This window comes from Pygocentrus nattereri, chromosome 14, assembly GCF_015220715.1.
Source record: "Pygocentrus nattereri isolate fPygNat1 chromosome 14, fPygNat1.pri, whole genome shotgun sequence".
NCBI lineage: Eukaryota > Metazoa > Chordata > Actinopteri > Characiformes > Serrasalmidae > Pygocentrus > Pygocentrus nattereri.
In genome coordinates, this window is record NC_051224.1 from 31,172,869 (window position 1) to 31,198,431 (window position 25,563).

Sequence of the window (25,563 nt, forward strand, 5' to 3'; positions counted from 1 at the left end):
TCTATGGTGTGTGCAACCTTATCCTTGTCCTGACTTCTTGGTGAGGACGAGGTTAGGCCTATAATCTAATAATTTTATCTGTCATTTTGAATGTTATGAGGTACCTTAAAGTTGGGAGGAACTTTTGAAAAAAGTCTTTGGGGCAGATATTTGGGGCGAGGTGTTTGAAACTGTTTCTTTGCAAGCAGTAAAATGTCTTTAAATCGGGTGGTGATATGGCCTGATAGTATGACAAATTTGCATAATGCGTGCTGGGTAATATTATGTGAGAACATCAGTGGAATTCTGTCAAAACGATGAGTCTGAGGGATGCAATGCTGCACTATAGAACATTGCATACCTTGAAAAGCTATATTAAAAGCTAGTTTTAAGCTAGATGTTTGTTTTTTCATTTACTTTAATAAAAAAAATAGCCAAATGTTTATAAATTAATTAATACATACTTGACTATCTTTTATGGGCATGATTAGCATATTTCACCAGCACCAAAATACATGCATGCATATCCAACCCACCAATCACATTTAGGTTTATGAATATCATGCAAAGCCAAAAAAGCCTTAGAGAACAGAGACTCTACAATGTAAATTAAATTTGTTCAGTTCAAAAGAATGCTATGATACAAAACAGTAAGCATTTTGTGTGGACGGTTAATTGCTCTGGCTCAGGCCTATGGCTCACTGAGTTTCTCATCGGCAGACACCTCCACCCATCAACTCCCATTACATCCAACAAGGCCTGAAAGACAGTGTGCCAGCCTCAGAAAGTGTCCACTCTAGTAGACAGTGTGTTTCTACATGCCAGACTATTTATCTTTGGCTCCAGAGAATGGGGTTCAGGAACATCTGGGCAAAACAGTGATGTGACTAATCAGAACCTGAACTATCATGTTGCATCTTGACGTTGACTCACCAATGTAAATAGATGTTTATTGAATTTATCCTCCATGTAAATGGAGAGCATTTGGTTCTACTTATTAGAGACAAAAGCACGACCGAGTTGGCTGGAATCCCCCTGGCTGAACGTGATCTCACTGTCTCTCTGTCTTTCTCTCTCTGGCGCTCTCTCCATTTTCGCTGGCACAGGTATGCCTTAGAGGTCTCACATGCACAGCACTATGTTTACACTGAGATATTTAGATGTGTTTAGTTGATATTTCTGCTTCATAGAGTGAGACAGGTTTACCCAAATTTGACCACATATGGCCCTATCCTGTCAAACTAGGATAAGAACATTGCTCTGCGAATGGCATTTGTAGTACAATTCTAAGATTAAAATGGGTAAGACAGTCTATCCCAATTTTAAGACACATACAATCATTTGGAAGGAATAATTCATGTCAAATTTATGCTAACATCTGTAAGGCTTGTCCAAACTCACAACAATGGCTATGAAAGGATGGCTTTGATGGCACATGGACAGGTCAGCTGCACATTTATAACTGTAAGCAGTCAAATTTCAGGCTCACATATTCCAACCACAGGTACTCGGAGCGTCTGATATCTATAACTACTACTATAAAACTACCACTCATATGTGCTCCACCACAGTATGAGCCTTTTGGAGTCATATATAAGTATAAATATAGTTTCTGGAGAAGTTTATGGTATCTAGGGCTGTGCCCAACCACAGTCATTCAGGTTACTGCAGTAGCAGTCCCCAGTGATGGTAAAACTCATTTGATGTGATATCCTGCATTAATACCATATTTATTACAACTAATATAGATGAGATTGTTGTAGAAATGCAGGTGCACTGATTAAACATACTCTGTGCTGTCCAAAAAGCTACCTCAATGAAACATCCTCACACCACAGCATCAGGTTTCAGACTGAAAAAATGACTTAATTCAGAAAAAAGTAAAATCATGTCTCAACTCTCATTCATTAGGCAAAACAGGTCATTTCAAATGGAAAGAGAAATGGCTATAAAGAAAAAAGCAAAGGGCTAAGCCAAGTGGCTATAAACTCTCAGACAGATAAATTTCATGCAACAATCACAATTCTGTTCTTTCATACCAAATTAATAACAGTTTCATAGTCAAATTAATGAAGAAAACAAACTACAACCACAGCTTTCACTGACCGTGCTTTATGTTCCTTTCTTTGACTGACTTAAGACTCATCTCACATGGTGTCTCTATGTTTTTTCTTATGTCAACTTTAGTGAGATAAAGTGACATGCCTACACATTTGGAAAACTGCCTACCACACAAAACTAGTATGTGATTAGTAATTTGGCATGTCAGTCAAATGATCTTATCCTGTTAATGTAGGTGGTCCTTGGCCATGGTAAACACAAAACTGGACTCTCAGGTTTGTGAGAGCAGTCTCAGTCTAACCTGGTGAAGCTTTCTGCTGGCTGGGACGTGACAGGACTCCTCCCAAAGACAGCGTTAGGACATCTACCCCTCCGAAGTCCTGAGTGGTGTGCAGGATGACTCGTAGGCTGGACTCATCGATGCGGAGGGTGGTGGAAGAGCCATTCCTCTGCAGCAGCAGCGTATGCCATAGACCATCAGAGAGAAGGACATCTCCTACAGTCCTCTCCACCTTCCCACCCACTCCAGCATCAGAAACATACTGCAGGTTGCCATTCTTGAGCTGATGAAGGAAAGAGTGCATTGAGCGATTAGTGTATTTTGTGTGTGTGAGCGTGCATGTGTGTGCGTGTGGTCTGACCCCTGGTCAACTTGCATGTTGATTTTTGTACTGAACACACATCCACATATTTTAATGTAAAATTACTGTTATTTGCTGAATATAACCTATCAGGGAAAAATTTATATATCATATATATGTATATCCAAATCCACCAAAAATCTAACTGGATGAGGAGTATTCAACCTTTCACAAATCTTTAGTAACCCTACACACTTTCAAATCAAAACGAAGGCACTCCTCCTGGGAGAAAAGTCTTAAACTGCACTCAACAACCCACTATCGATGAGTTTACGCAAGAAATAAATCTTATTTGGCTTCCCATGGAAGCACAGAGAGATGGAGCCAGAGAGAAAAACAGAGAGAGAGAGAGAGAGAGAGAGATGGGGGCAGGCAGGGGGGCTTATCATCTCCTGTAGCACATAGTAGACAGGGCATTTGATTTAAAAGCTTCACAAAATCTGGAAATGGAAAATCCGTCTTGCCAAAAAAAAAAAAAAAAAGAGGAAAGAACAGAAACGGAAAAAAAATGAACTGAAAAGCAACCTGGGGAACAAATCTGAACTCCAGCTATCCAGCCTCTTGTTGTGATATACTGTGTGTGTATGTGTGTGCATGTATGTGTGTGTGCTGTTCCTAAAGATTGGTCATTGGATACAGCCCCTGTGGCCCCAGCTGAGCAGGTATGAGAGTGATAGAAAACTGAGGCAGACAAAGTGGAAAACAACAAATCACTTAGACAGAAGGGGTTTCTTATGAGAAGAAACGCACACAGGGAGGGGAGAAAAGGGTGAAAGAAAGGAAGAAAGAAAGAAAGAAAGAAAGAAAGAAAGAAAGAAAGAAAGAAAGAAAGAAAGAAAAAGAAACTAGAAGGAAAGAAAAAGAAACTAGAAGGAAAGAAAAAAAGCACATATCAAAGAAAGAAAAAAAAGAAAGAATTTAGGAAGGAAAGAAAGAAATAAGTCAGACAGTAATACAACAAAGATAGACAATTATAACAGAAAAGAAATAATAAATAAAACCAAGAAAGAAAGACAGAAAGAAAAAAAGAAAGAAAGAAAGAAAGAAAGAAAGACAGAAAGAAGCAAGGAAAGAAAAAAGGAGAGAAGCATATATAAATGAAACAAAGAAAGACAATTATAAAAGAAAAGGTGAGAAATGAGACTAAGAATGAAAGAAAGAAAGAAAGAAAGAAAGAAAGAAAGAAAGAAAGAAAGAAAGAAAGAAAGAAAGAAATTAGGTAATTAATAAAAACAAGGAAACAGAAATGAGCACAGAAAAAAGAAAAAGAGTATGAGAAAGAATGAGGGAGAGGTAGAAAGGAAGACAGAAAGAAGGAAAAAGAGGAGATAGAACAGAGGAGAAGAGGGAAGAGTGGAGTAGCTGGGTTTGTTGGCTTTGAGCCCAGGAGTAGTGAGTAGTGAGAGCTTTAACTGCAGCTGAGTGAGGAAATGCAGCAGCAGCACACACACACACACACACACACACACACACACACACACACACACACACACACACACACACACACACACACACACACACACACGCACTCCAGGCCCACCCTAACAATCACTGTGCATGTGCACCTTTAAGTGTGGTTCTGCAGGAACTACTTACCCTAACAGTGGTGTAGTTGGAGCTTTCCTGGACGTGTAGCAGTGTTCCCGTTTTGCTGCGTGTGCGGAACTTCAGCTCCAGACTGCTGCTCTCAGTGTGCATGTGTGAGGCTCTCTGAAGAGCTCTGTCCAGCAACACGTCCCTCTTCCAGCTCTGCCGGACACTGTAGTCCAAACGCCCACTACCATCCAGAGACAAGGCAGTGTCTGCAGAGATGTCTAAGACAGAGAAGGAAAAGATAAGTTCATAATTTAGCTCACAAATCCTACAACTGTATCCTGCTTGTAGAACTACCCCCTCACTGCAACAAGAACATAACTACCCCCTCACTGCAACAAGAACACAACTACCTCCTCACTGCAACAAGAACACAACTACCCCCTCACTGCAACAAGAACATAACTACCCCCTCACTGCAACAAGAACACAACTACCCCCTCACTGCAACAAGAACATAACTACCCCCTCACTGCAACAAGAACATAACTACCACCTCACTGCAACAAGAACACAACTAACCCCTCACTGCAACAAGAACATAACTACCACCTCACTGCAACAAGAACATAACTACCCTCTCACTGCAACAAGAACACAACTAACCCCTCACTGCAACAAGAACATAACTACCCCCTCACTGCAACAAGAACATAACTACCACCTCACTGCAACAAGAACATAACTACCACCTCACTGCAACAAGAACACAACTAACCCCTCACTGCAACAAGAACATAACTACCCCCTCACTGCAACAAGAACATAACTAACCCCTCACTGCAACAAGAACATAACTACCCCCTCACTGCAACAAGAACACAACCCCTCACTGCAACAAGAACACAACTAACCCCTCACTGCAACAAGAACATAACTACCCCCTCACTGCAACAAGAACATAACTACCACCTCACTGCAACAAGAACACAACTACCCCCTCACTGCAACAAGAACATAACTAACCCCTGACTACAACAGGAACATAACTACCACCTCACTGCAACAAGAACATAACTAACCCCTGACAGCAACAAGAACATAACTAACCCCTCACTGCAACAAGAACACAACTACCCCCTCACTGCAACAAGAACATAACTACCACCTCACTGCAACAAGAACACAACTAACCCCTCACTGCAACAAGAACATAACTACCCCCTCACTGCAACAAGAACATAACTACTCCTTCACTTTCACAAAAATATAACTACCCCCTCACTGCAACAGGAATATAATTAGCACCTCACTGCAATGGCAACATAACTACCTCCTCACTGTAAGAAGAACACTTTCACTGCAATCAGAACATAATATTTCAAATACTTTACCAAGTCCAACATTCCAAACTTTTACAAACTCCAACATTTTACTACTTCATGGACTACAACATTCCAAGGCTTCACAAAGTCTAACATTGTAACACTTCATAAACTCCAACATTCCAATATATCACAACCCCAACATTCCATAATACAAATTCCAACTTGCCAATACTTCATGTCCTAGCATTCCATTTGACAAACTACAAAAAACTACATAAAACAAGATTTTACAAAAACAAAAAAACATTCTATTACTTTACAAGGTGTAAGATTTCAATAGTTCATAAACCTCAATATTTCCACACTTTACAAACTCCAACATTCCAATACTAAATTCAGAATTAATAATAATTTACGTGCATACAGTGCCTTTCATGATTCCAAGGTTGCTTTACACAACAAAAGAAGCTAAGGCTAAGCATAGAAAGAGAAATACGCATGATAAAGAAAAGAAGAAAAAGAAGAGAAGTCAGCCAAGAACCATTCCAAAACATTGCAACATTTTCATTCATTCTAAAGCACAAACATTCCAACAATACAAACCTCTACAGTCCACATTCATTCTACAAACTCCAACATGCCAGTACTTTATAAACACCAACATTCCAAATCCTTTACAAACAGACTGACATTTTGCTTCATTCTAAAGCCAAATGTATATTTCAAAGTGCTAGGCCACTTGTATTAAATAAAGCATTCCTTTCCCATATAGATACGGATTGTTTTGGTCTAGAAAATCCACTGACATGAAAAACTGATACTTTACAGTAGTCCATACTAAGTGTACACTGGGTGTAAACCAGGTTATAACTCTAAGGATGGGTCATTGATTAATTTAACAATGCAATGACACAAGTCAGACAATGACTTTGAAATATTAATATTATTAATTAATATTATTAAATATTTGTTATTATTATTTTTATTTTATTTCATTATTTTATATTATTTAGAAGACACTTATGTAGAGTTTTGGTGCTCAATCCTCCTGCAGATGTACCACTGATTTACCTGGATAGTTCAGATCCAACAAACCTGACTCTAATATTCTGAAGCTCCTCAAGGCCTTCATTACCTGGATCAGGTGTGTTAGATTAGCATTGGGGTTAAACTGTGTAAGGGGGGTAGCTCTCCTGACCAGGACTGGGCATCCCTGATCTAGAGCCATTCACAAGAGTAAGTGAACGGAACATGGGAAATCTTGTTGTTCTTATCTGAATGGGGAATCAGATCCATGTATGGGTCAGTGGTGTTATCCATTATGCTATCCATTTGCATGAGTATACATGGAGGGTCATTCAGTGCACACAAACAGGACACCAAATGATCAGTTATAGTTATTTCACAGTTAAATTGATCATATAAATGTTCCAATTTGTCAGCAGCTGTACATGTGTATGACAATGTTCCGGCACCCCTGGACAAATGACATATTTTCTTAGTTTTCCAACTGCAAACAAGTACATATCCTCTATGAAGGGCCTACATATTAATGCATTTAATTGCTGTTTATCTGCTGTGGGCTGTGCCACGTTTTCCAATACACTCAACTAAAAATGCCATATTTGAGTTTGTTCCCTATAGAGGATGTTTTAACTTATTTTCACTTAAAAAATCGAACAAAAATGTCTTTGGACTTTTGCATGCGACTATATCATGCCCTTTTCGCACTCTACAGTCTTACATTTCTCGCAGTATTTGCCAGTCAGCCCCTCAGCACACTGGCACTGTTGCCATGACCACATGTCCAGGCAGGTGCCCCCGTGCCGGCAAGGGTTAGCAGCACATGCTCCTTCCAACCTGGGACATCTGCAAACAACAAACATGAAGAAAAGGCAGATCAGACCTACTGACAGACAGTAAAGGAGCAGATGTAGTTGCCGACCACCAACAAAAACAGCTGAAAAGAGAGCAGACACCATTAGCATATTAGTGAAAGATCTGTCTGCTCTATTATATAAACCCGTAAAACACCAGTTATTCCAGCTACCAAACCCCGGAGCTGCTGGGCCAGTTGGCCACTTATAAAAGTGTATTTCTCCTTGTCAGACAGAAGTTGATTCACTGAGGCCTGCTTTTCAGTGGCTGCCATTCGAGGCCAGCGAGTTCACGGAGTGTGTGCGTGTGCCTGTGTGCATGTCCATGTACACAGACGTGCAAAATAAAAATGACAAGGTCGAGCAATGCATCAAATTGCAAACTTGGGTTTGGCATGGTAATCTGTAAGGTTTCAAAAAGAATGGATATCTTCATCCATATTAAACGTGCATTCAGCAAAAATTCAACAGCTTTGTTTTTCTCTTGCTGACTTTCTTACCCAGACAACTAGTATGTTTTTCAAAGCACTTTAATGTTTGCCATGCTGGTCACAAGCCAGATGCACATGTCTGTGATTTGGTAATATTTTAATTGAAACCTCCTGCATAACATTGACATAACCATGTCATAAACACATCGTATGCTGTCATTAGTTGTTACTATTACCAGTTATGATCATGGTCTTGTGAGGCCCCTATATACCAGTTTCATAAGAAGATGCCCAAACTCAAAAACTCAAAAGTAAACAATAGTACACGTTGGTGTTTATGTGAACTGTCAGCAATGCAAGTTTTCTTTTTTTTGCTTTGAGAATAAACAAAATTAGCTTTATTTATGATTAACATGCCAAATTTTATGGCATCTACTTCACAACAGTTTATGCTTTTAGTGTAAGATTTGTGTATTAAAGAAAGACTTGAATCAAGATTTCTTCTCTTTTTCCTTTAAGCCAAACTGAGCCGTATGCAGAACGAGAAGAAGTCATGCACAAATCAAAACGGAAAACAATTTGAATGGCAGCAACAAAACCAGTGATAACATAAAACCTTGAAAACATTAATTTCTTGTTTATTTATTTATTTATTTAGTTTTTTGTACTGATTTATACCGATATGATATAATGAATCAAATTGTATCACTCAGGGTTTTTTATCCTTGTCTGTGAAATAAGCAGAACAATTGACTTACAGTACAGTGCAAAGGTCAGAGACCCTTTTTAGTAACTTCCAGTCAAAATCAGTATTCTGTGCAAGTTAATTTATTTTTCAGGAGATATTTCTCAGGAAGTTGGATATATGATGATCCACTTGCATAAAGAAAAAGAAAATAAGTGAAAAAAAAAACAACTTTTCAAAACTGTATTTCAAAAAATGATTAAAGGCTACAGAAAAAGTGGGACTCCTAACAACCATGCAAGGCCTGGTAGACCACCAAAACAATATAAATCAGTCAACAAAGCTGCCGGTGTTCTCAGAACTACTGGCAATCCTACAGGACAGGACTCAACATCACTGAATGTGTTTCAGATTTCCTGAATCATGAGAAGCAGAAAATGCAACCAGCTATAAGCGTGTATACATATATGTGTATGTATATATGAGAGACTGACCTATCCAGGATGCCGTGAGATGAGAGCGCTTGCGATGGTTCCAGCGGACGTCCGTTGATGGCGAACTCCATGATGCATCCCACAAAGTCGTGAGTGGTCACCTGACCTCTACGATGTAGGAGGGGCTCGATGGAACGTACACCCCCTACTGATAAGCGATTGGGCTGCACGTCCAGTATCCTGGGACAGAGAGAAAGAAAGAGAGTGAGAGAATGAAAAACAAAGAAAGAAAAAGCTAACTCCCTGAACAATGCACAGACTCCCCTGTCCAAACAAACCAAAGTCAGACCGGCCTTCATCACGTGTGGAGTCACTCACTGACTAAAGCAGCCCAGGAAAATAAACCCACATTGAGAGCAGTTAATTAGTGCAAATATGACATAAAAACGGCCAGTTGATTTAATGGGAAAATATTAGCCTAACATGTAAGGCAAGCAGCCAATATAAGCTAAGAATGAGCATTTTAACAATATTTGCTATTTGACAATGTCATATGTATAAATATAAATATAATTTGAGAAATAACAAAATACAAAAACACAATTTATTACTTATGTAGCTTACACAATACTTAATGTGTAGGGGTGTGTGTGGCACAATCTAGACGTAACAAGTAACATGCAATTTTATATAGTTAAACAAATCCAAGTAGAACCTACTTTTGGTCATGTTCTTGTATTCCCATAGCAACCACATCTGCAATTTTCCCAGCAGTCAGACAGATGTTTCTCAAGATTCATCATGAAATAACTTTGAATGTGACTTTTATCGTTGTAAATCACATAATTCGCTCCTATATCATTCTAATCACCCTTTCAAAGATTCAGTTTAAAGCATATAAACATCTCACAGAGGGATCTAATGAGTCTAAAGTACAGCCTCCACACTGCGGTTTTAAAACAGTGGGGTTTTAAAACAGTGTTACTAAGCCGCCCAATGTAAACTGTGACAAAGCTGCATATGCCTCTCATATAATTTCAAAATAATACATTTTTTGGAACTTTTTTATTCTCCCATTCATCTTAAAAGTACTATAGATGTCATGCATACTTCACTTTTATTGTGCTGACATTTTCTTTTCTTTTTGTGGTCAAAAATATGTTTGCCAGTGATTAACATGGCCTCTTTTCACTAAACACATTTATTTAGATGCCACTATTTTTATGTGTGTAGGCTGGAAACCTCAAACAACATAGGGTTGCATTAAATTTGTTGTATTTGCATTAATTTATTGAGACTTTTTATCCCCCAGCTTGTTTGAATTTACCCCACCAAAGGGATTAGTTGTAACATTTGCTCCATTTATGGCTGAATTGTTCATAAACATTGGATGCTGGAATTACAGTTTACATTTTCATTGGTAGCAAACACTCTGCTCAATTATTACTATTATTAAAATTAATTTTAAAAAGTACTAGGTTAAGCCCAGGCTCTCCCTTGCCTTTGAATGTTTGTTAACCTTTGTGTTATCGCTCTATTTAATTTAACATTCCACAAGCTGGCCCATGGAATGAAAGCTTTCACTGCAAAAATGTCGTCTTTTGCTTTAAATATTTAGGCCTGCAACTTTGCTTAGATGTGGCCATTTCACATAAGACATAATATCATTCTTTGTGGCTCTTGGTGACACTCGGTGAAAAGCATATCACAAAATTAGAAAATAATACATGATTCATCTCATTTTTTATTTCAAAATGCACATGCCTTATTGGCATATTTGATTTAGTGTCACTGTTAAAAAAAGTAGAGAACAAGCAAAAATGTATTTACTTTTATACCTTTAATGCTATTGTATAGAGAATATATTATAAGGTATTTTAAAGTATTTCTTTTGATGGATTCATCATATAATTTTCCTACAATGTAAATGGCAGCTGTTGTGTTCAAGTGACGTATAAAAATTGACAATAAGCATCAAACATATGTATGTATAAATGCATGTGTATATATTCACCAGTCAGTATGCACGGCCACATTGCTGACGGCACAGTAGCCTGGTTCCTGATCCTCACCACACAGATCAACAGTCAACGATGCAGCCTTAAATGCAAGATCAGAGAGAGAGAGGGAGAGAGAGGTTATTTTAATAGGTACAATCTCAATGCATACAGACCATAAGCATGAAAACCCAGGTTTGTATTTTACTGAAGTATTTCCATTTTGGGCGACAAGAGTGACACTAGAGTATTTTCACCAAAAATGAGTAGAGTCTTGTTAGAAAAATGGTAATAGGACATCGTCATCACAGTCATAATTAATATTTTAGTACTTTTACATTTGATACTTAAGTACATTTGAAGGCAAATACTTTTGTACTTTTACTCAAGTGGAGGTCTAAATGGAGGAACGTCTACCTTTACTGGAGTAATATTTTACCTTGGGTAGCTCTACTTTAACTCAAGTATATGATTAGTGTACTTTGTCCACCCCTGTTGATACCACAGCACTTAAAGACCTATCAAAATGTGCCTGGATGGGGTTCAATTTAATTGGGATCTGATGAGGACATCCCTTCTTGTTGGTTCCAAACACACTCAGCTCAGTCTTACATTATAGGTATGTAGTAACCATCTCACATCCACAGATTCAATCTGGCCCTTTAATGCTACTAATATGAAGAACTGATAATTGCCACTGGGGCAGATATTTGCAAAATGCTACTGAGCTGCTATTAGCTTTTATTCTTTAGCAACATTAGCAGTTTTCAACAGAGCCTAGACTCATGAGGTGACACCAGCAAATCCAGCACAAGTTCCCATGATGAAAATCAGATTCTCGTGAAAGAAATAAGGATTACATTCATTTTAATCATAAACGCTGCAAATCTGGTTCTTATAAAAGGAATACTAGCAATGCTAGAAATGCTTATATTAAATGAAAGATCTTGGATCGATAATGTTCTCACGTTCTCATTTGTATAGTGCCATACTGTTATATATAGCAGGTCATTCTACAGACTACTATGAATGAACTATCCGGTTTAGCCAAGGTGCCTCAGGTGACCCCAGAATTCCACACAAGAAGAAATCACACCAGGAAGATTGTGGTGAATGAAACACACAAAAATTAGCATGTACTTCAATAAAAACACAAGAAATCTGGTTGCTGTGGAGACTTGTTGAAAACAATGCTAGTAATGTTAACAATGAATGGAATGTCCTGGAGCTGGAAGCATGTATTGCTAAATGGCTGCTATTAGCCAATTAGCTTCCCTTGTTAGCAATGTTTTTTGGATAGACTACTTATTTAAGCCTCGAAACCAAAGGTGACCCAGCAAGTCTAGCAGAAGTTCACACAAGGAGAACTCAGACCAGGAAGATTGAAAATAAAAATATGACTAAGCTGGTTGGTGTGGAGCCTCATTAAAGAAATACTAGCAATGCTAGCTATGCTAACAGTTAACAGAAGATGTTGGGGAAGAGTAAACATATTCTCATTTGCACATTGCTAGACTCTTGGCTTTCATCTTTAGCAGTTCTGAATGAACTACTCATTTAAGAAATCAGACCAGGAGGAAGAAATACAATTGTTAGCACAAGGATAAAACTCTGCTCTGCATTAAGGCCCACTGTTGTGACGAAACAAATTCACGTTAATAAAAAAAATTACAGTTTTATTACAGTGTTGTCTTATTAAAGTAATGCCAGCAATGCTATCAAATACTGGGAATGTCCAGTCAATGTACTACTAAATGGCTGCTATTAGCTTTCATGATTTGTTAGCAATATTAGCCTTTTTCAATACACTACTCGTTTAAGCTGAGTTGCCTCAGGTGACCTCAGCAAGTCCAGCTAAAGTTCATATGAGGAGAAGTCCGATTGGGAGGATTGTTGTGAGTGAAATAAAGAGTTACGGTAAGTTTAATAGAAACATCATTCTTCTTTCTCCTTAAACAAACAGGCTCCTAGCAGCCATTGTATCCAGCCCTGTAACTCTGTGGTTTATGAAGCTTAGCCAAAAACAGGGAGAGAAAAAAAAGGGGGTGGCAAGAGAGATGGAAAGAGCGCAAAGGTGTTGAAAAACGGGGGCGAGGCTCCGTGCCCACACAGGCCTCTGGGTAAACATGGCGAGCGCGGGGGACACAGACCGTCAGAGGCCCACGAAAGCCCCCATTGCTAATCGCTAACGCAGAGCTGAGGGTTCAGCCAGTGAAATACTGCTACGAGAAAACAAACCATGGATGGAAACAAGACGTATTTGTCTTCTGCAGCTTGGTGTACACTGATACAGTTGAGTTACCGCATGGCTCGACCATCTGGGCTTTTTATTGCTGCTGCTCTACACTTCAAAGAACATCGTCCACAGCAACACACCGTACTGGTCCAGGATCAGCTCTCAGGGCCCATGGAATCACATTTATAAGTTTAAGAGGCAAAATCTGACTGTAGACCAATGATCTCAGGCAGATATCCTGTCAAGATACCCACACAACTGTAACATATTTCTTCAGGGGGGGAAAATAACTCACAAAATTAGGTTCAAATGGTTTGGCCTGCGTCAAACTATCAGGAGCCACCGTTTTGCATCGTGTTAACGTCTGTAAACGCTAGGAGTTTGTTTTGTTATAACAGTAGGCCTTAATGCCGAGCAGAGTTTTCTTTTTATGTGTGAGTTTCAGTGGCATTCTTCTCCAAAAGAAAGCCAGCTGTGATAGTCAACTTTCAATTATTCCAAATATCTTTGTGGTCCAACCTTAACCTAGACATGCTGCGCTATGAAGATAGATCTTCAATTAAAAGACAGAGATAATCTGAAACTTTCCATCAACAATTTTCACTTAGAAGTTCTAGCAATCTTGCCTCAGGCAAGGACTTGGGATGTATTTTGCCTGCTTGCTTGTTAATAGCAACCATTTCAAGCCATAAAGAAACTAAGCAGATATCTTTAGGAGGGTGGGTTCTTAGGACAATGTCACTTTTGAAGAGTTTTGCTTGAGTTGGATGCTAGCAAATTTAATGTACTCTGTTCCAAAAGGTAGAATGAAAGGATGTTAATGGACTGGTAATATGCCATGTATTCATGCTTTCTATCTACATAATAGAAACAGAGAATCTAAATTCATAATAGGGTAGTAAAAACAATGGCAGCTGTCTTTGGGCCAAACTGGAACATCTTAACTAAACAAAAGTAGCCTTGACATCTTGGGTTAGACCTTAACCACAGGGGGACAACCAAGGGTTGCTTATGACTTTAACATCTGCTCAAGATCCACGTTGGAGAAAAAAAAATAACACACACACTTACACAGAACCACCTAAATGACCCACATCACCTTCTCCAAACACAAGGATCAGGTTTTCTTTACACCTCCATGGGGACTTGCTGTAGGCCCAGCCCCTTTCCTTTCCTCTCCTCCACAAAACCCCTCCAACCAGCCTTAGAAGTTCACCACATCCCAATCTGCTCTAGCCAACACATGTGGCATGGTGCGAGAGAACAGGTTTGCTCACAATATTCCTTCACAGGCTGTCTTTTTGCACTACCTCAAAACCCAGCAATTTAACGATTTTACCAGCTTCCGCTGCGCTCCCAGCACTCTGAGGCTGAATGGCGGACCTCACGTCCTGCTAGAGACCTGAGGTATGAGCCTTCTGACAAGCCGGTGATTTCTATTTGGAGGCTCACAGCTCTGATTCAGAAAAACAAGTGGATTCTAAGCACATTGCAGGGATTTCAAACTACTGTCTCAGTACTAAAAAGCAGAAATCACAAACGACAAGGAGCAATCAAATGTAATTACTGGCCATGCAAGAACCATAAGCAAAAGCAACTGGAATAGGCAGCTGGATTCTCATTTTGCGCTGCGAAAAACACCATTGCTTCAAACAAACCCATCTCTGGATAGCACTCATGACCGTAACATTGTGTGAAAAGCATCAAACATGATTGCGAGTCAGTGTCAACTTCACTATCCTTCAAAAATGTTTGTGTTACACAAAATCTGTTTTGCATAGACTACACAGAACAAACTATGCAATGGAAAAATCATACAATAAAATGTAAGTGAATCGTCATGGATAATAAAAGTTACTTCAGCAATTTTAATGGTGACTTACCATTCCAGCTCTCCTGGCTATTATTGTGTGAAACTGACCATCTGAAACCCGAACCATGGTCATCAATTTGTACGTGCCACTCCCCAGGTTGAAGGAGAACTTCATTTTACCCTCATAGATCTCCAAGGCCAGAAACTCTGCCTTGTCACCAGTCTGGTTGTCATGGTTGTACATGAGCAGGGCATTCTCCTTCAGAGTGGCAAACTTAATGTAGATGTAGTTGTTGTTGGGGTCCAGGCTTGGAAACTCCATGTAAGAGAGCTCCTCGAATCCATAGCTGTTCAGTTCACAGTGTTTTCCAAATACACCTGGGCAAGACAAATGAGTACATGAGAATCATTAAATGAGAATCATTTCAATAGCTTCAATATCCATCTTTTAATATCACAAACATCCACTTCAAAATGTGTTAAAAAGGACCAACACATGCCACAAAACACTAAATAATGACATTCCTAACCAACAATGGAACAATGACAAAGAATAAGCTCATAGCATGCTACATTAAGCTCCTTGCATACAGACAGCTTTAAGTTACATTATTCACTCTTAAAGTATTTTGATATCTTCCACTATGGCCTAAAATCTAGAGAAGTCCGATAAACACTGCTTGAGAATAGGGCTGGAACACCTGGCTCTTGCAGCTGGAATGATGACTTACCAAACGGACAGTGACAGTAATAGCCTTCCACACGGCTCTGGCAGGAACCTCCGTTAAAACAGGGGTTACACTCACAGTAATTGATGATGGAATCACAGGTTTTCCCTGGGTTCATGAAACAGCACAAATGAAAATGAATGAGGTGAGGATGACATAAGCAAACGATGAAGGGCTGCTCATGCTTGAGGCTCCCAGAAACCACCAGGGTTCTCTCCATTTCTGGTCTACTCCCTCCCCCTAGACATAGCGACTCAAAGTCTCTCACCTTGTAAACGCACCCGAGTTTCTGAGAAAATAGCGGGTGAAAGTATATACCTGTCATGACAGCATTAACTCAGTATATCTGCACTCTCCTCACAGGATCTGGGAGGCCCAATAAAATGACTATTCAAATGAATACACCTCACAATGGCAAAGAAAGAACTATCAAAAAACATACAATCAACACAAGATGGTAGGGATCATGCAAACTCATGAATGCATTGAGTGTGAGATTAGCTATTCTCATTTACATTCCCTGGCTGAAGCAACATAAGACAAATAGCTTAAGGGACATAAATTCCTTCACCACAACCAGGCCTGCAAAACAGGAAGTTGGGGGTTCAGCAGAAGGGCAGGCAAACTACTGTAAGTCAATAGGTGTAATTCTTCAGCGGCCCTCATTTATCTGGGGCCTCAGACGCAAATGCTCATGGTCGTTTGTTATGGTCATAATAAAAAAGGACAGTAATGACTCAAAGACTGAGTGAGCCAGAGACACACCGTCTGCTGTGGCTGCATTTGAAGAGTTCCTTCCAAAAACTACAGCCAGCAGCTGCCCAAACAGACCTGATTCAAACTAATGTTATCACGAACGCCTAAGTGCATTGACTCCCTTTATAGACACCAGCACAGTTGTATTTATTAAGTCTTCAGTTGCCCATTACATTTACCAAGGAGTGATGCACAGCACTACGTAGTTGACACTACGGGAGCTGTTCTAATTAGATCACTTTTCATGTGCGCGTTACACTCAACAACGAACAGAAGAGCACTGTTGAAGTCTTTTCCCTTCGAGACTACATGAAACAGTGGGCCAGATGAACTCTTAACTCGCAGAGCTCTTTAAAGTACAAACACACGAAGGCTTTTAACTGTGGAAAGCAGGTAGTGAAACTTGACTCAAGTGCACTCATGGGCCGCCTACAGTTTTGTCCTTATTAGGGTCAAAACTGTATCATCCCTTTTCCTTTAAAGTAAACATGACAAGTTGATATGCATCACAGCTGATACCCCCCAACCCGTAACCCTAACAGCAAATGGCTTTTGGCAGTCAACACGCATGCTAGGGTTACAACACCTCTCCAATTGCTTGGAAGCAAATATTTTTCTTGGATCAAAACATTGCTGGATTTGTGAGCAAAGACTGCGTGCATGTGCCTTGCCTAATATCTGTGGTTGTGTTGCTCATATAAAATCTGAATGACTCTTGAGGTGACAAGCTGTACTGTACCTGCAAATCCGGATTTACACAGGCAATTGAAGCCCCCAGGGAAGTTTTGGCACAGTGCCCCATTCTTGCATGGATTGGACAGACACTCGTTGACATCTCTCTCACAGGCCATACCGGTGAAACCTTCTGGACAGGAACAGGAAAAACCTCCCACAAGGTTATGGCAAGTCCCTCCATTGTGGCAAGGTGATGGAAGACATTCGTTGATATCTGTTTCGCATAGACTACCAGTGTAGCCAGGTTTACAGTTACAGACATAAGGCTGTAGGGGGCGATTTGAGACAAGAATTACTGGGACGCTTTCCACTGTCGTCATGTCTGGTCCAACACTAAGGCGCCGTTTGCAGCTGCCACCGTTCTGGCAAGGGTTGTGAGTGCAGGGGTCATGGTCTACAGAGTCGATTTTAACTCCACTTTGGCGGTACAGCACCTCTTTTATGCTTTGGAAAAAGGTGGCTACACCACTTGGGTTCACATACTGTCCATGACCACGTTTGACAGCTGCCATGAGGAAAGTCTGGTTGTTCAACTCAAATGCCCCATAGAGCTGCACCCCAGTACCCAAACCTGCTAGCTGTGAGTTTGCAATATGCAAGAAGCTGAGGTAGTGATCAGTGAGGAAGTTGCTGACACTTTGGGAACTGAGCCGAATCAATATGCTGTTGTCTACTGTAGCATTACTGAATCCGATGAACAAGACACGAACATTGCTGTTAACAGCTGCATGGACACCATCGTTGCTCCGCACCGATAGATCAAATGTGCCATCTGTGGATCGAGCGTTTGAGTTTAGGTTGCAGGTTCCTGTGGGTATGCTAAACAGACCTGAAGCAGGAGGGACCAAGGAGCAGTGGAATGTGTCCTGTATATCTGGATCTTGAGGTTTCACAATCCCCAGGGATCCTCCAGGAAACATATTCCCAAAGTAATGAACAAAGATTTCAACAGAGCGAGGCTGGGAAGGGTTATCATTCTGGTCATTAATTCTGACATGTACAGTTCCTGTGGAGGACATCTGAGGAACACCAGAGTCCTTGATGACCACAGAAAGATAGAAATCACTGATCTGTTCTCGGTCAATCTCTCGACTGGTGCTAAGTTCCCCAGATGAGGTTAAGGTGAAGTAAGTCACAGCTGACCCAGTTGAAAGAAGACTGTAAGAGAAAGGTCCTTGATTTGGTGCCAGATCTGGATCAGTGGAGCTCAAGGTCATTACTGGCATTCCTGCTCTCTGGTTCTCCATGACCTCTCCAGTTGTTGTGAGCAAGGTGGGACCATTATCATTAATATCCTCTAGAGTTACAATTAAGGTGGCAGTGCCTGTGGCTGCAGGTGAGCCTGAGTCTATAGCCAACAGCGTCAGGTTGTACACAGGTGTGGTCTCACGATCCAGCTCAGCTGCTACAGACACCTGTCCAGTCTGTGGGTTGATAGTGAAAGCGTTTTTCTCATGATCAGTAGTGATGGAGTAGGTGAATCTGCTCCAGCTAGGCACAGAGTCAGAGTCTTCGGCACTGACAAAGGTGACCAGACCTCCAGGTGACAGCCCTTCACTCACCTGAACATCATACAGCTCTTGGGTAAAAACTGGAGGATCATTGGCATCAAGGATTGTGATGTTCACAAACACCTCATCAATATCTGCCCCTCTAATACTTCCAGCATTTTTGGCAAGAACTTTTAAGGAGATTTTTTCTTCTTTTTCACGATCTATAGGTCCTGTGACATAGATCTGGCCTGTGTTTTTATTGATGCCAAAACCTTTTCTCCTGCTTCTGCCAAAAATCAAGTAATAGACAACACCATCTTCTCCAAGGTCTCTATCACTTGCAAATACCTCCCCAACCATGGTGCCCTTGGGCGCAGCCTCTGAAACCTCAAAGTAGTATTGCTTTGATACAAAACGGGGGACGTATTCATTGGCTCCTTTTAGTTGAATATTGACATTTGCAAAGCTACAGCGTTCTTCATCAGGCACATTGAAGGCTTTGACTGTCAAATGATACACTTGTTTGGCTTCATAGTCAAGAAAACCCTGTGTAGTAATAACTCCTGTGTTGGGATCTATTATAAACAGGTCACTGTCGGAGGACTGAATGACATAAGCCATGACAGCATTGGGGCTGGAGTCTTTATCTGTAGCATTCAGTTTCACAACAGTTGTGCCACTCGGCACATTTTCCTGCACAACAGGAAAATATTCATCAGGCTCAAATACAGGCGGATTATCATTTACATCAGTAACATGGATGTTAACTGTAACATAACTGGTCTTTGCAATCCATCCTCCATCCGTAGCTGAGATTCTAAGTTCATGCTTTTGCTTTTTCTCATAATCCAAGGTCTTTGCCAAAGATAAGACTCCTGTTTTACTGTTGATTGCAAACAGTCCATCATCATTACCTGAAGAGATGTTGTATGTAATGAGACCATTCATTTGCTTGTCCTTATCTTTATCCCTTGCAGACAGAGTTCGGATTGCAGTGCCCACAGTCAGGCTTTCTGACACTGTGGCAGTGACCTGGCTTTGAGAAAACTCTGGAGTGTGGTGGTTTTCTTCTGTGACAGCAATCTTAAGAGTGGTTTTATCTGAAAGAGGAGGATTCCCTTTATCCCTTGCTGTTATTTCAAGCAAGTAAGCTTTATTTATATCGGAAGTGAGAGAAGAGGCAACTGTGACCCATCCAGTCTGTTTATCCAAACGAAATTTACTCGAACTATTGCCCCCAGATATTATATATTCAATTTCAGAATTGACACCAAAGTCTTTCTTATCCTGTGCTGTGACTTTGATGAGTTTGGTACCAACTTTCACGCTCTTAGTGACGGGGGTGAAGTAAGAGGAAGATTCAAATGTAGGTGGATTATCATTGCTGTCAACTATGTTTACAATCACAGTGGTTTCACTCATGAGTGGTTTGACACCTCTGTCAGATGCTGTCACAATGAAACTATGCCTGTTTATATTGGCATTACTATGGCCAGTTGAGTTTTGATACTTCAGCTGCTGCTTGATTAAGATCTCTCCAGTACTTGAGTTGATGCGGAAATATTCAGACTGAGACCTAATGAAATAGAATATTTTACCATTGAATCCTTCATCAAGGTCTGCGGCAGAGACCTGGGTGACTAATGATCCAATCTCTGTCAGTTCAGGATAGTCTAGGTAGTAGGATGGTTTGCTGAATCTGGGGGCATTATCATTTATATCCGTCACAAATATGGTAACATCAGTGCTGACAGTCCAGCCTGAATCATGAGCAGAGACTTTGGCAATGTAATGGTCAGTATCCTCTCTGTTGAGAGGCCTGCTGATGGTTATGTCTCCTGTGCTAGGGTTGATGCTGAAGGGAAGACTTGTGTCACTAATGGAATAGCGGCTCACAGAGTTGGCACCCACATCCTCGTCGGTAGTTGTCACTCGGGTGACAGTGTAACCCATAGGAGCATTCTCAGGCACTGTGGCACTGAATATTTTGGAGAATCTGGGAGCATTATCATTCACATCCAGCACACTAATGATGACTTTTACTGTGGTGCTTCTTGGTGGGGCACCACGATCTGACGCTTTCACGCTCAGAGAATATCGAGACACTTTCTCCCTGTCCAGAGGTCGAGTGGTGCGGATTTCTCCCGTGGCACGATTAATGCTGAAGCTGTTTTCCTTGTTTCCATCAGTGATGGTGTATTCCAGATGTCCATTGGGGCCACTGTCCTGATCAAGAGCGGACACCACAAGCACTCTCTGAGGGGAAAGGTTCTCCAGAATCTCAGCATGGAATGGCTCTTTCTCAAAAACAGGATTGTTGTCATTAACATCCAACACTGTAATTTCAATTTTCTCATAGGCCGAGTATGGAGGAAAGCTTTGATCCCTCGCCTCTATCCACAAGACATACTTCTGAATATTTTCATAATCTAGAGGCTTTTTGATGGAGAGCTCACCTGAAAGCTGGTCTACATGAAACGCATTGTCCAAGTTGCCACTTGCAATGTAGTATGACAATGGCCCAGCCCTGGCAGATGAGCCAGAAACCTTTGTGACAATAGTGTTAATGGCTTGATTTTCTGGGAAGGTGAAGCTTTTGTCTTTGAGTTTGATAACAGGGAAGTCCCCACCTGTCACAAACCTAACGGTCACAGTTGTGCTGTCTGTTTTGGGGTTGCTGCCCCCATCTTTCACACGAACTGTAAATGTAATTTCAGAACTGCCAGTCAATTTTTCGCTGGCCGTGATGGCACCTCGGACTGGGTCGATCTTGAACTTCTCAGAATTTCGACCACTGAGAGAGTAGTGCAGCTGAGAATTGGAGCCGGAATCTTCATCTGTTACCGTTACAGCAAACACTAGTGAACCTGCACACAACATGAGACAGAAAAGAACCAATTATGATGATAAAGTGCATTCTGTTAATTACATGTCTCCATTAGAAGCTAATCTTATCATTACACTTTCCATAAAAGATATTTTTCGATTGCCCATTAACCCATTCTTCAATCACTCACCAGTGGAGGTGGAGGCAGGTATGTGTGTGACATAAGGGTGATGGTGAAATCGTGGAGGATTGTCGTTGATGTCGGTCACTACCACAGACACCATAGCTGAGCTTGAGAGGGGTGTTGGCTGCCCACCGTCTGATGCCACCACCAACAGCTGGTAGTCGCTCCGTGTCTCCCGGTCAAGCAGAGAACTGGTTATGATCTGCCCTGTAGCTGGATTTATGGAGAACTGCCCATCTCCTCCGCTCAGACTGTAACTGTGGAAGAGACACAATGTACAAGGTCAAGCAGACACCCCAGCTATGTACACCTTCCTACAACATAAGGGTTTTATGAAATATGTAAACTCAAAAGGACCTTACGTTTTAGAACAACTCCTTATTTAGGGTTATCAAACATCTTGAAATAAACCATCACAAATATTACTGAACACAGCAGTAAAAGCAATATTTCTCAGAAATACTGGCAAAAATAGGGACTGAAATAGCAAACATTTGGGTCAATTTTATGGCAGTTGGAGAAAAGGCAACAATAAAATACACATCTGACAGGCTGTGTATGCTTTCGTGTGGTTCTTTTCCTATCATTTATAGAGCAGTCCTATGGAGGGCACTGTTTCATCCTTCCAGAACACCAAGAGGACACAACTGGGACACATGTGGCAACAAAACCAAACTTTTCAAAAATATAACTTCCATAAATCACTCAAAAGTACCCACAATTTCTTACAGCTCTAGAACAAAGAGACAAAAGTTTACTCGAGTTCACGAACAGCTTTCACTTGTTTCCTTCTTTCAGAGATTTCCCGTCATCCTTCACAAGGATCATGGTCTTTTAGAGACATCCCAGGAATCCCTCTGACCAAAAATACAGCACTTTTGCAAGGCCCGACGAGTATCTGGTTTCATTGCTCAGTTTGGGGCGTCCACTCTCTTGGCTCTTTGACGTAAACTCACTCTGACATGAACATGTACACACACATGAGCTTGTACTGAGCCTGCATCAGTGGTACAGGAATTGCACCACCAAAACAAGCAACAAATTAGAGAACAAAGTGCAAATAACAACCTCGATGAAACAACAGTGACGTTCAGTCATGCACCCACTACGGACACCGAAATATCAGTGAGTGGGTGAGAGGCTGAAGCAAATATCCTGTAATGGGACAGTTTGGGGGTGTATTGAAGGCTAGAGCCCCTCAGAGCCCCCCCCCATTGGGCGCTGGTCTCTCTGTCACTGCCCATCATCATCCTCATTAGTGTTTCAGCAAAACTGGAGCACACTGCTCACCCCCCATCAACCCCCCGTGGAGAGTGGGCTGGTTTAGATGGATGCTTGACTGATTTGAGCATATGTTATTGTGTAAATGTGTGAAGGCAGCCTCTATGTAAGCTTAAAAGGTGAAGTAAATATGTGTATGAGTGTTCAGGTGTGTCAAGCCATAATATGAAGATTTGTTTATACCTTTATTGCATGATTGTGTGCAGGGCTTTAAAAAGGCACTCTGACCAAAATGAAGAATGTAACCATTGCTTCTTCTGTTGTAACGATGCCTACTCACCTCCTACAGTGGTGCCATAGTAGTCTCTGTAGATTTTCTAGCTTGATGACTAGGAAACCCCCCTTCTGATGATGCATTTTGAAGGTAGGAGGAACTTTCAAAAGGCTATGAATGCTTTGAGGTGGATACTGGAAGCCTGGCTGCTTGATTTTTTTTCCCCACTAGCTCACTGATGCAGAAAGAAGCCAGATAGGTAGCATAACTGCTGGAATGCCGAACAACACATCTGTATTTATTAGGTTTTGCATCAGTGGCTATGCTAGCACAGAATTTCTTTATTGCAGTGTCAGAGGGCATGCTAAAGTCACATCCACAGAGACAGCGAAGTGATTTTCCCCTGTGACTTTCTTCCATGGCTCAGAGGCTTCTTGGGCTGCCACTCGAGCAATGCTACACCACAGCTCTGAGACTGTTTGGACTAGTCGCTTGAGTGATACCACCATAACTTGAGCGACGCTACACTGCAGTTCAAAGGGCGCCTGTTCTGGCTGCTCGAGAGACACTACATCGCAACTATGTGGCTGCTTGGGCAGGCCACTCGAGCGGAGCTACGCCGCAGTTCAGAGGCTGCCTGGTCCAGCCGCTTGAATGATGCTACACTGCTACTACATGGCTGCTTGAGTAAAGCTAAATCGCAGATATGTAGCTGTGTGGGTGAACTTCTAGTGTGATGCTATATCATAGCTTTATGGCAACCTTGGCCAGCTGCTTGAGTGTTGTAACTGAGTTACTAGTTAACTAGACATCATTCATCTCTGACGAGACAGCATAAATGTGCCAGTGTTAGTATAGGTTTTTGTGTGTTTGTATGTCTAGTACCTAATAACTCCATTGTGGCCCACATCTGCATCAGAGGCATTGACCAGCAGCACATCACTTCCTGTCGGTGCATCTTCTGGGATAGAAGTGTGGAAGGATGAGGAGGAGAACAATGGCACCATGTCATTCACATCATCCACCAGCACTGTCACTGTCGCTGAGCCACTGAGAGAGGGAGAACCTGACAGATATAGAGAATAAGAGAGAGAGGAAGTTAGATGAAGTATATAATGCTGCTTTAGCAGAAACAAGAATGTCACAAATTGATGGAAAGTGGATCAGCTTGCTGATAACATAGTACTACAAGCACTAGCATCTAATATAACATACATGGTCAAGGTTGAGGTTGTCATAATGACTCAATTAAAAGTAAGGCACTTTATTTTTTTTTTAATCTATATAATTATATCTTCTGATTCAGCAATGATTAGTTCACATTTTATATGATAATATTTATACTTTAAATTGTTAAATTCTTCTATAGTCCAACAATAAGAAATTGAATCTGACTGAAACTCATTAACTTGTCATAACTTGTGAGTTCATGTGCAGTACTGTGTAGAAATCAGACACATAATTTATTTAATTTCCAGCCAAAAACAGCCATTCAGTACAAGTTATTCACTTCTCAGGAAATATTACACATAAGATAACCCACTTGCCTCAGGAAGGGGATGAGATAAACTGTACTTAAAGTTTACTTCTTTAAAAGATGGTTGTTTCTGTCCATCTTTCTATTGTAAGAAAACTCATTTCTGTGGGTCTGAAAGGATGTGTAGGTGTCAAGAAACTTTTACTGTGAAAAGTCAAAAGATGTAAAAGTAGAAAACTTGGAGATGAAGCAAAGAAGGACCCACTTCTAAGTCTGAGCTTTGATTATGTGGTAAAAGATTTTTTTTAACTGTAAGCAAATACTGAAAAAAAACTGCTATATTAGTTGCTAAGGCTTTTATATAAGCACATTTTCTGCTTTATTGGTAACTTCTACATAATAGCTGTTTAGACTGGAAATAAAATGCTCTCTGACGTTTACACGGTACTATATGTATAAATCCTGATCCTGATTAAAAGCCTCATGTATGAACAACAGATCTACATACTTTTGAAAAACAACATACTACGATCACACTAGTAAAGCTTTTTTGAATTGAGTTGAGGTCAATCACAACACAGCATAGGCTGCAATGCTTTATCTAATGGTTGCCAGTATCAGTGAGGGAAAGGGAAGCATGTTTCAAATTCAAGCAAATCATATGATGATTTCTAGCAAAACAAATCAAAATTGAATTACAGAGATGTGGGATTAACTGTGTTCTTCCAGTCAGTGCATGGATGTCCTCAATTTGGTCATGAAAATGGGCCAAATGCAAACGTAACTGTGGAATTCATGATGGCAGAATCTGACTGCTTCATATTACAGAATGCCCGCATAGTGAACTCCAATA

General features: G+C 40.7%; 1 protein-coding gene across 2 annotated transcripts in view; it reads right to left on the reverse strand.

The window, feature by feature from the left end:
- Positions 1 to 25,563, reverse strand: part of LOC108434526 (protocadherin Fat 4) — a 150,975-nt gene that overhangs the window by 3,475 nt on the left and 121,937 nt on the right. Inside the window, exons 7-16 of one of the 2 annotated variants that reach the window (XM_017709724.2) lie at positions 24,119 to 24,299; positions 21,745 to 21,995; positions 17,239 to 21,594; positions 15,747 to 15,851; positions 15,086 to 15,393; positions 10,984 to 11,069; positions 9,030 to 9,209; positions 7,287 to 7,411; positions 4,278 to 4,495; positions 2,342 to 2,603 (exon numbers count right to left, since the gene is read on the reverse strand). In XM_017709724.2, the coding sequence (XP_017565213.1) occupies positions 2,342 to 2,603; positions 4,278 to 4,495; positions 7,287 to 7,411; positions 9,030 to 9,209; positions 10,984 to 11,069; positions 15,086 to 15,393; positions 15,747 to 15,851; positions 17,239 to 21,594; positions 21,745 to 21,995; positions 24,119 to 24,299 (6,072 nt within the window). The remainder of the gene's footprint in view (positions 1 to 2,341; positions 2,604 to 4,277; positions 4,496 to 7,286; positions 7,412 to 9,029; positions 9,210 to 10,983; positions 11,070 to 15,085; positions 15,394 to 15,746; positions 15,852 to 17,238; positions 21,595 to 21,744; positions 21,996 to 24,118; positions 24,300 to 25,563) is intronic. The other variant, XM_037544670.1, reaches the window with a different exon arrangement.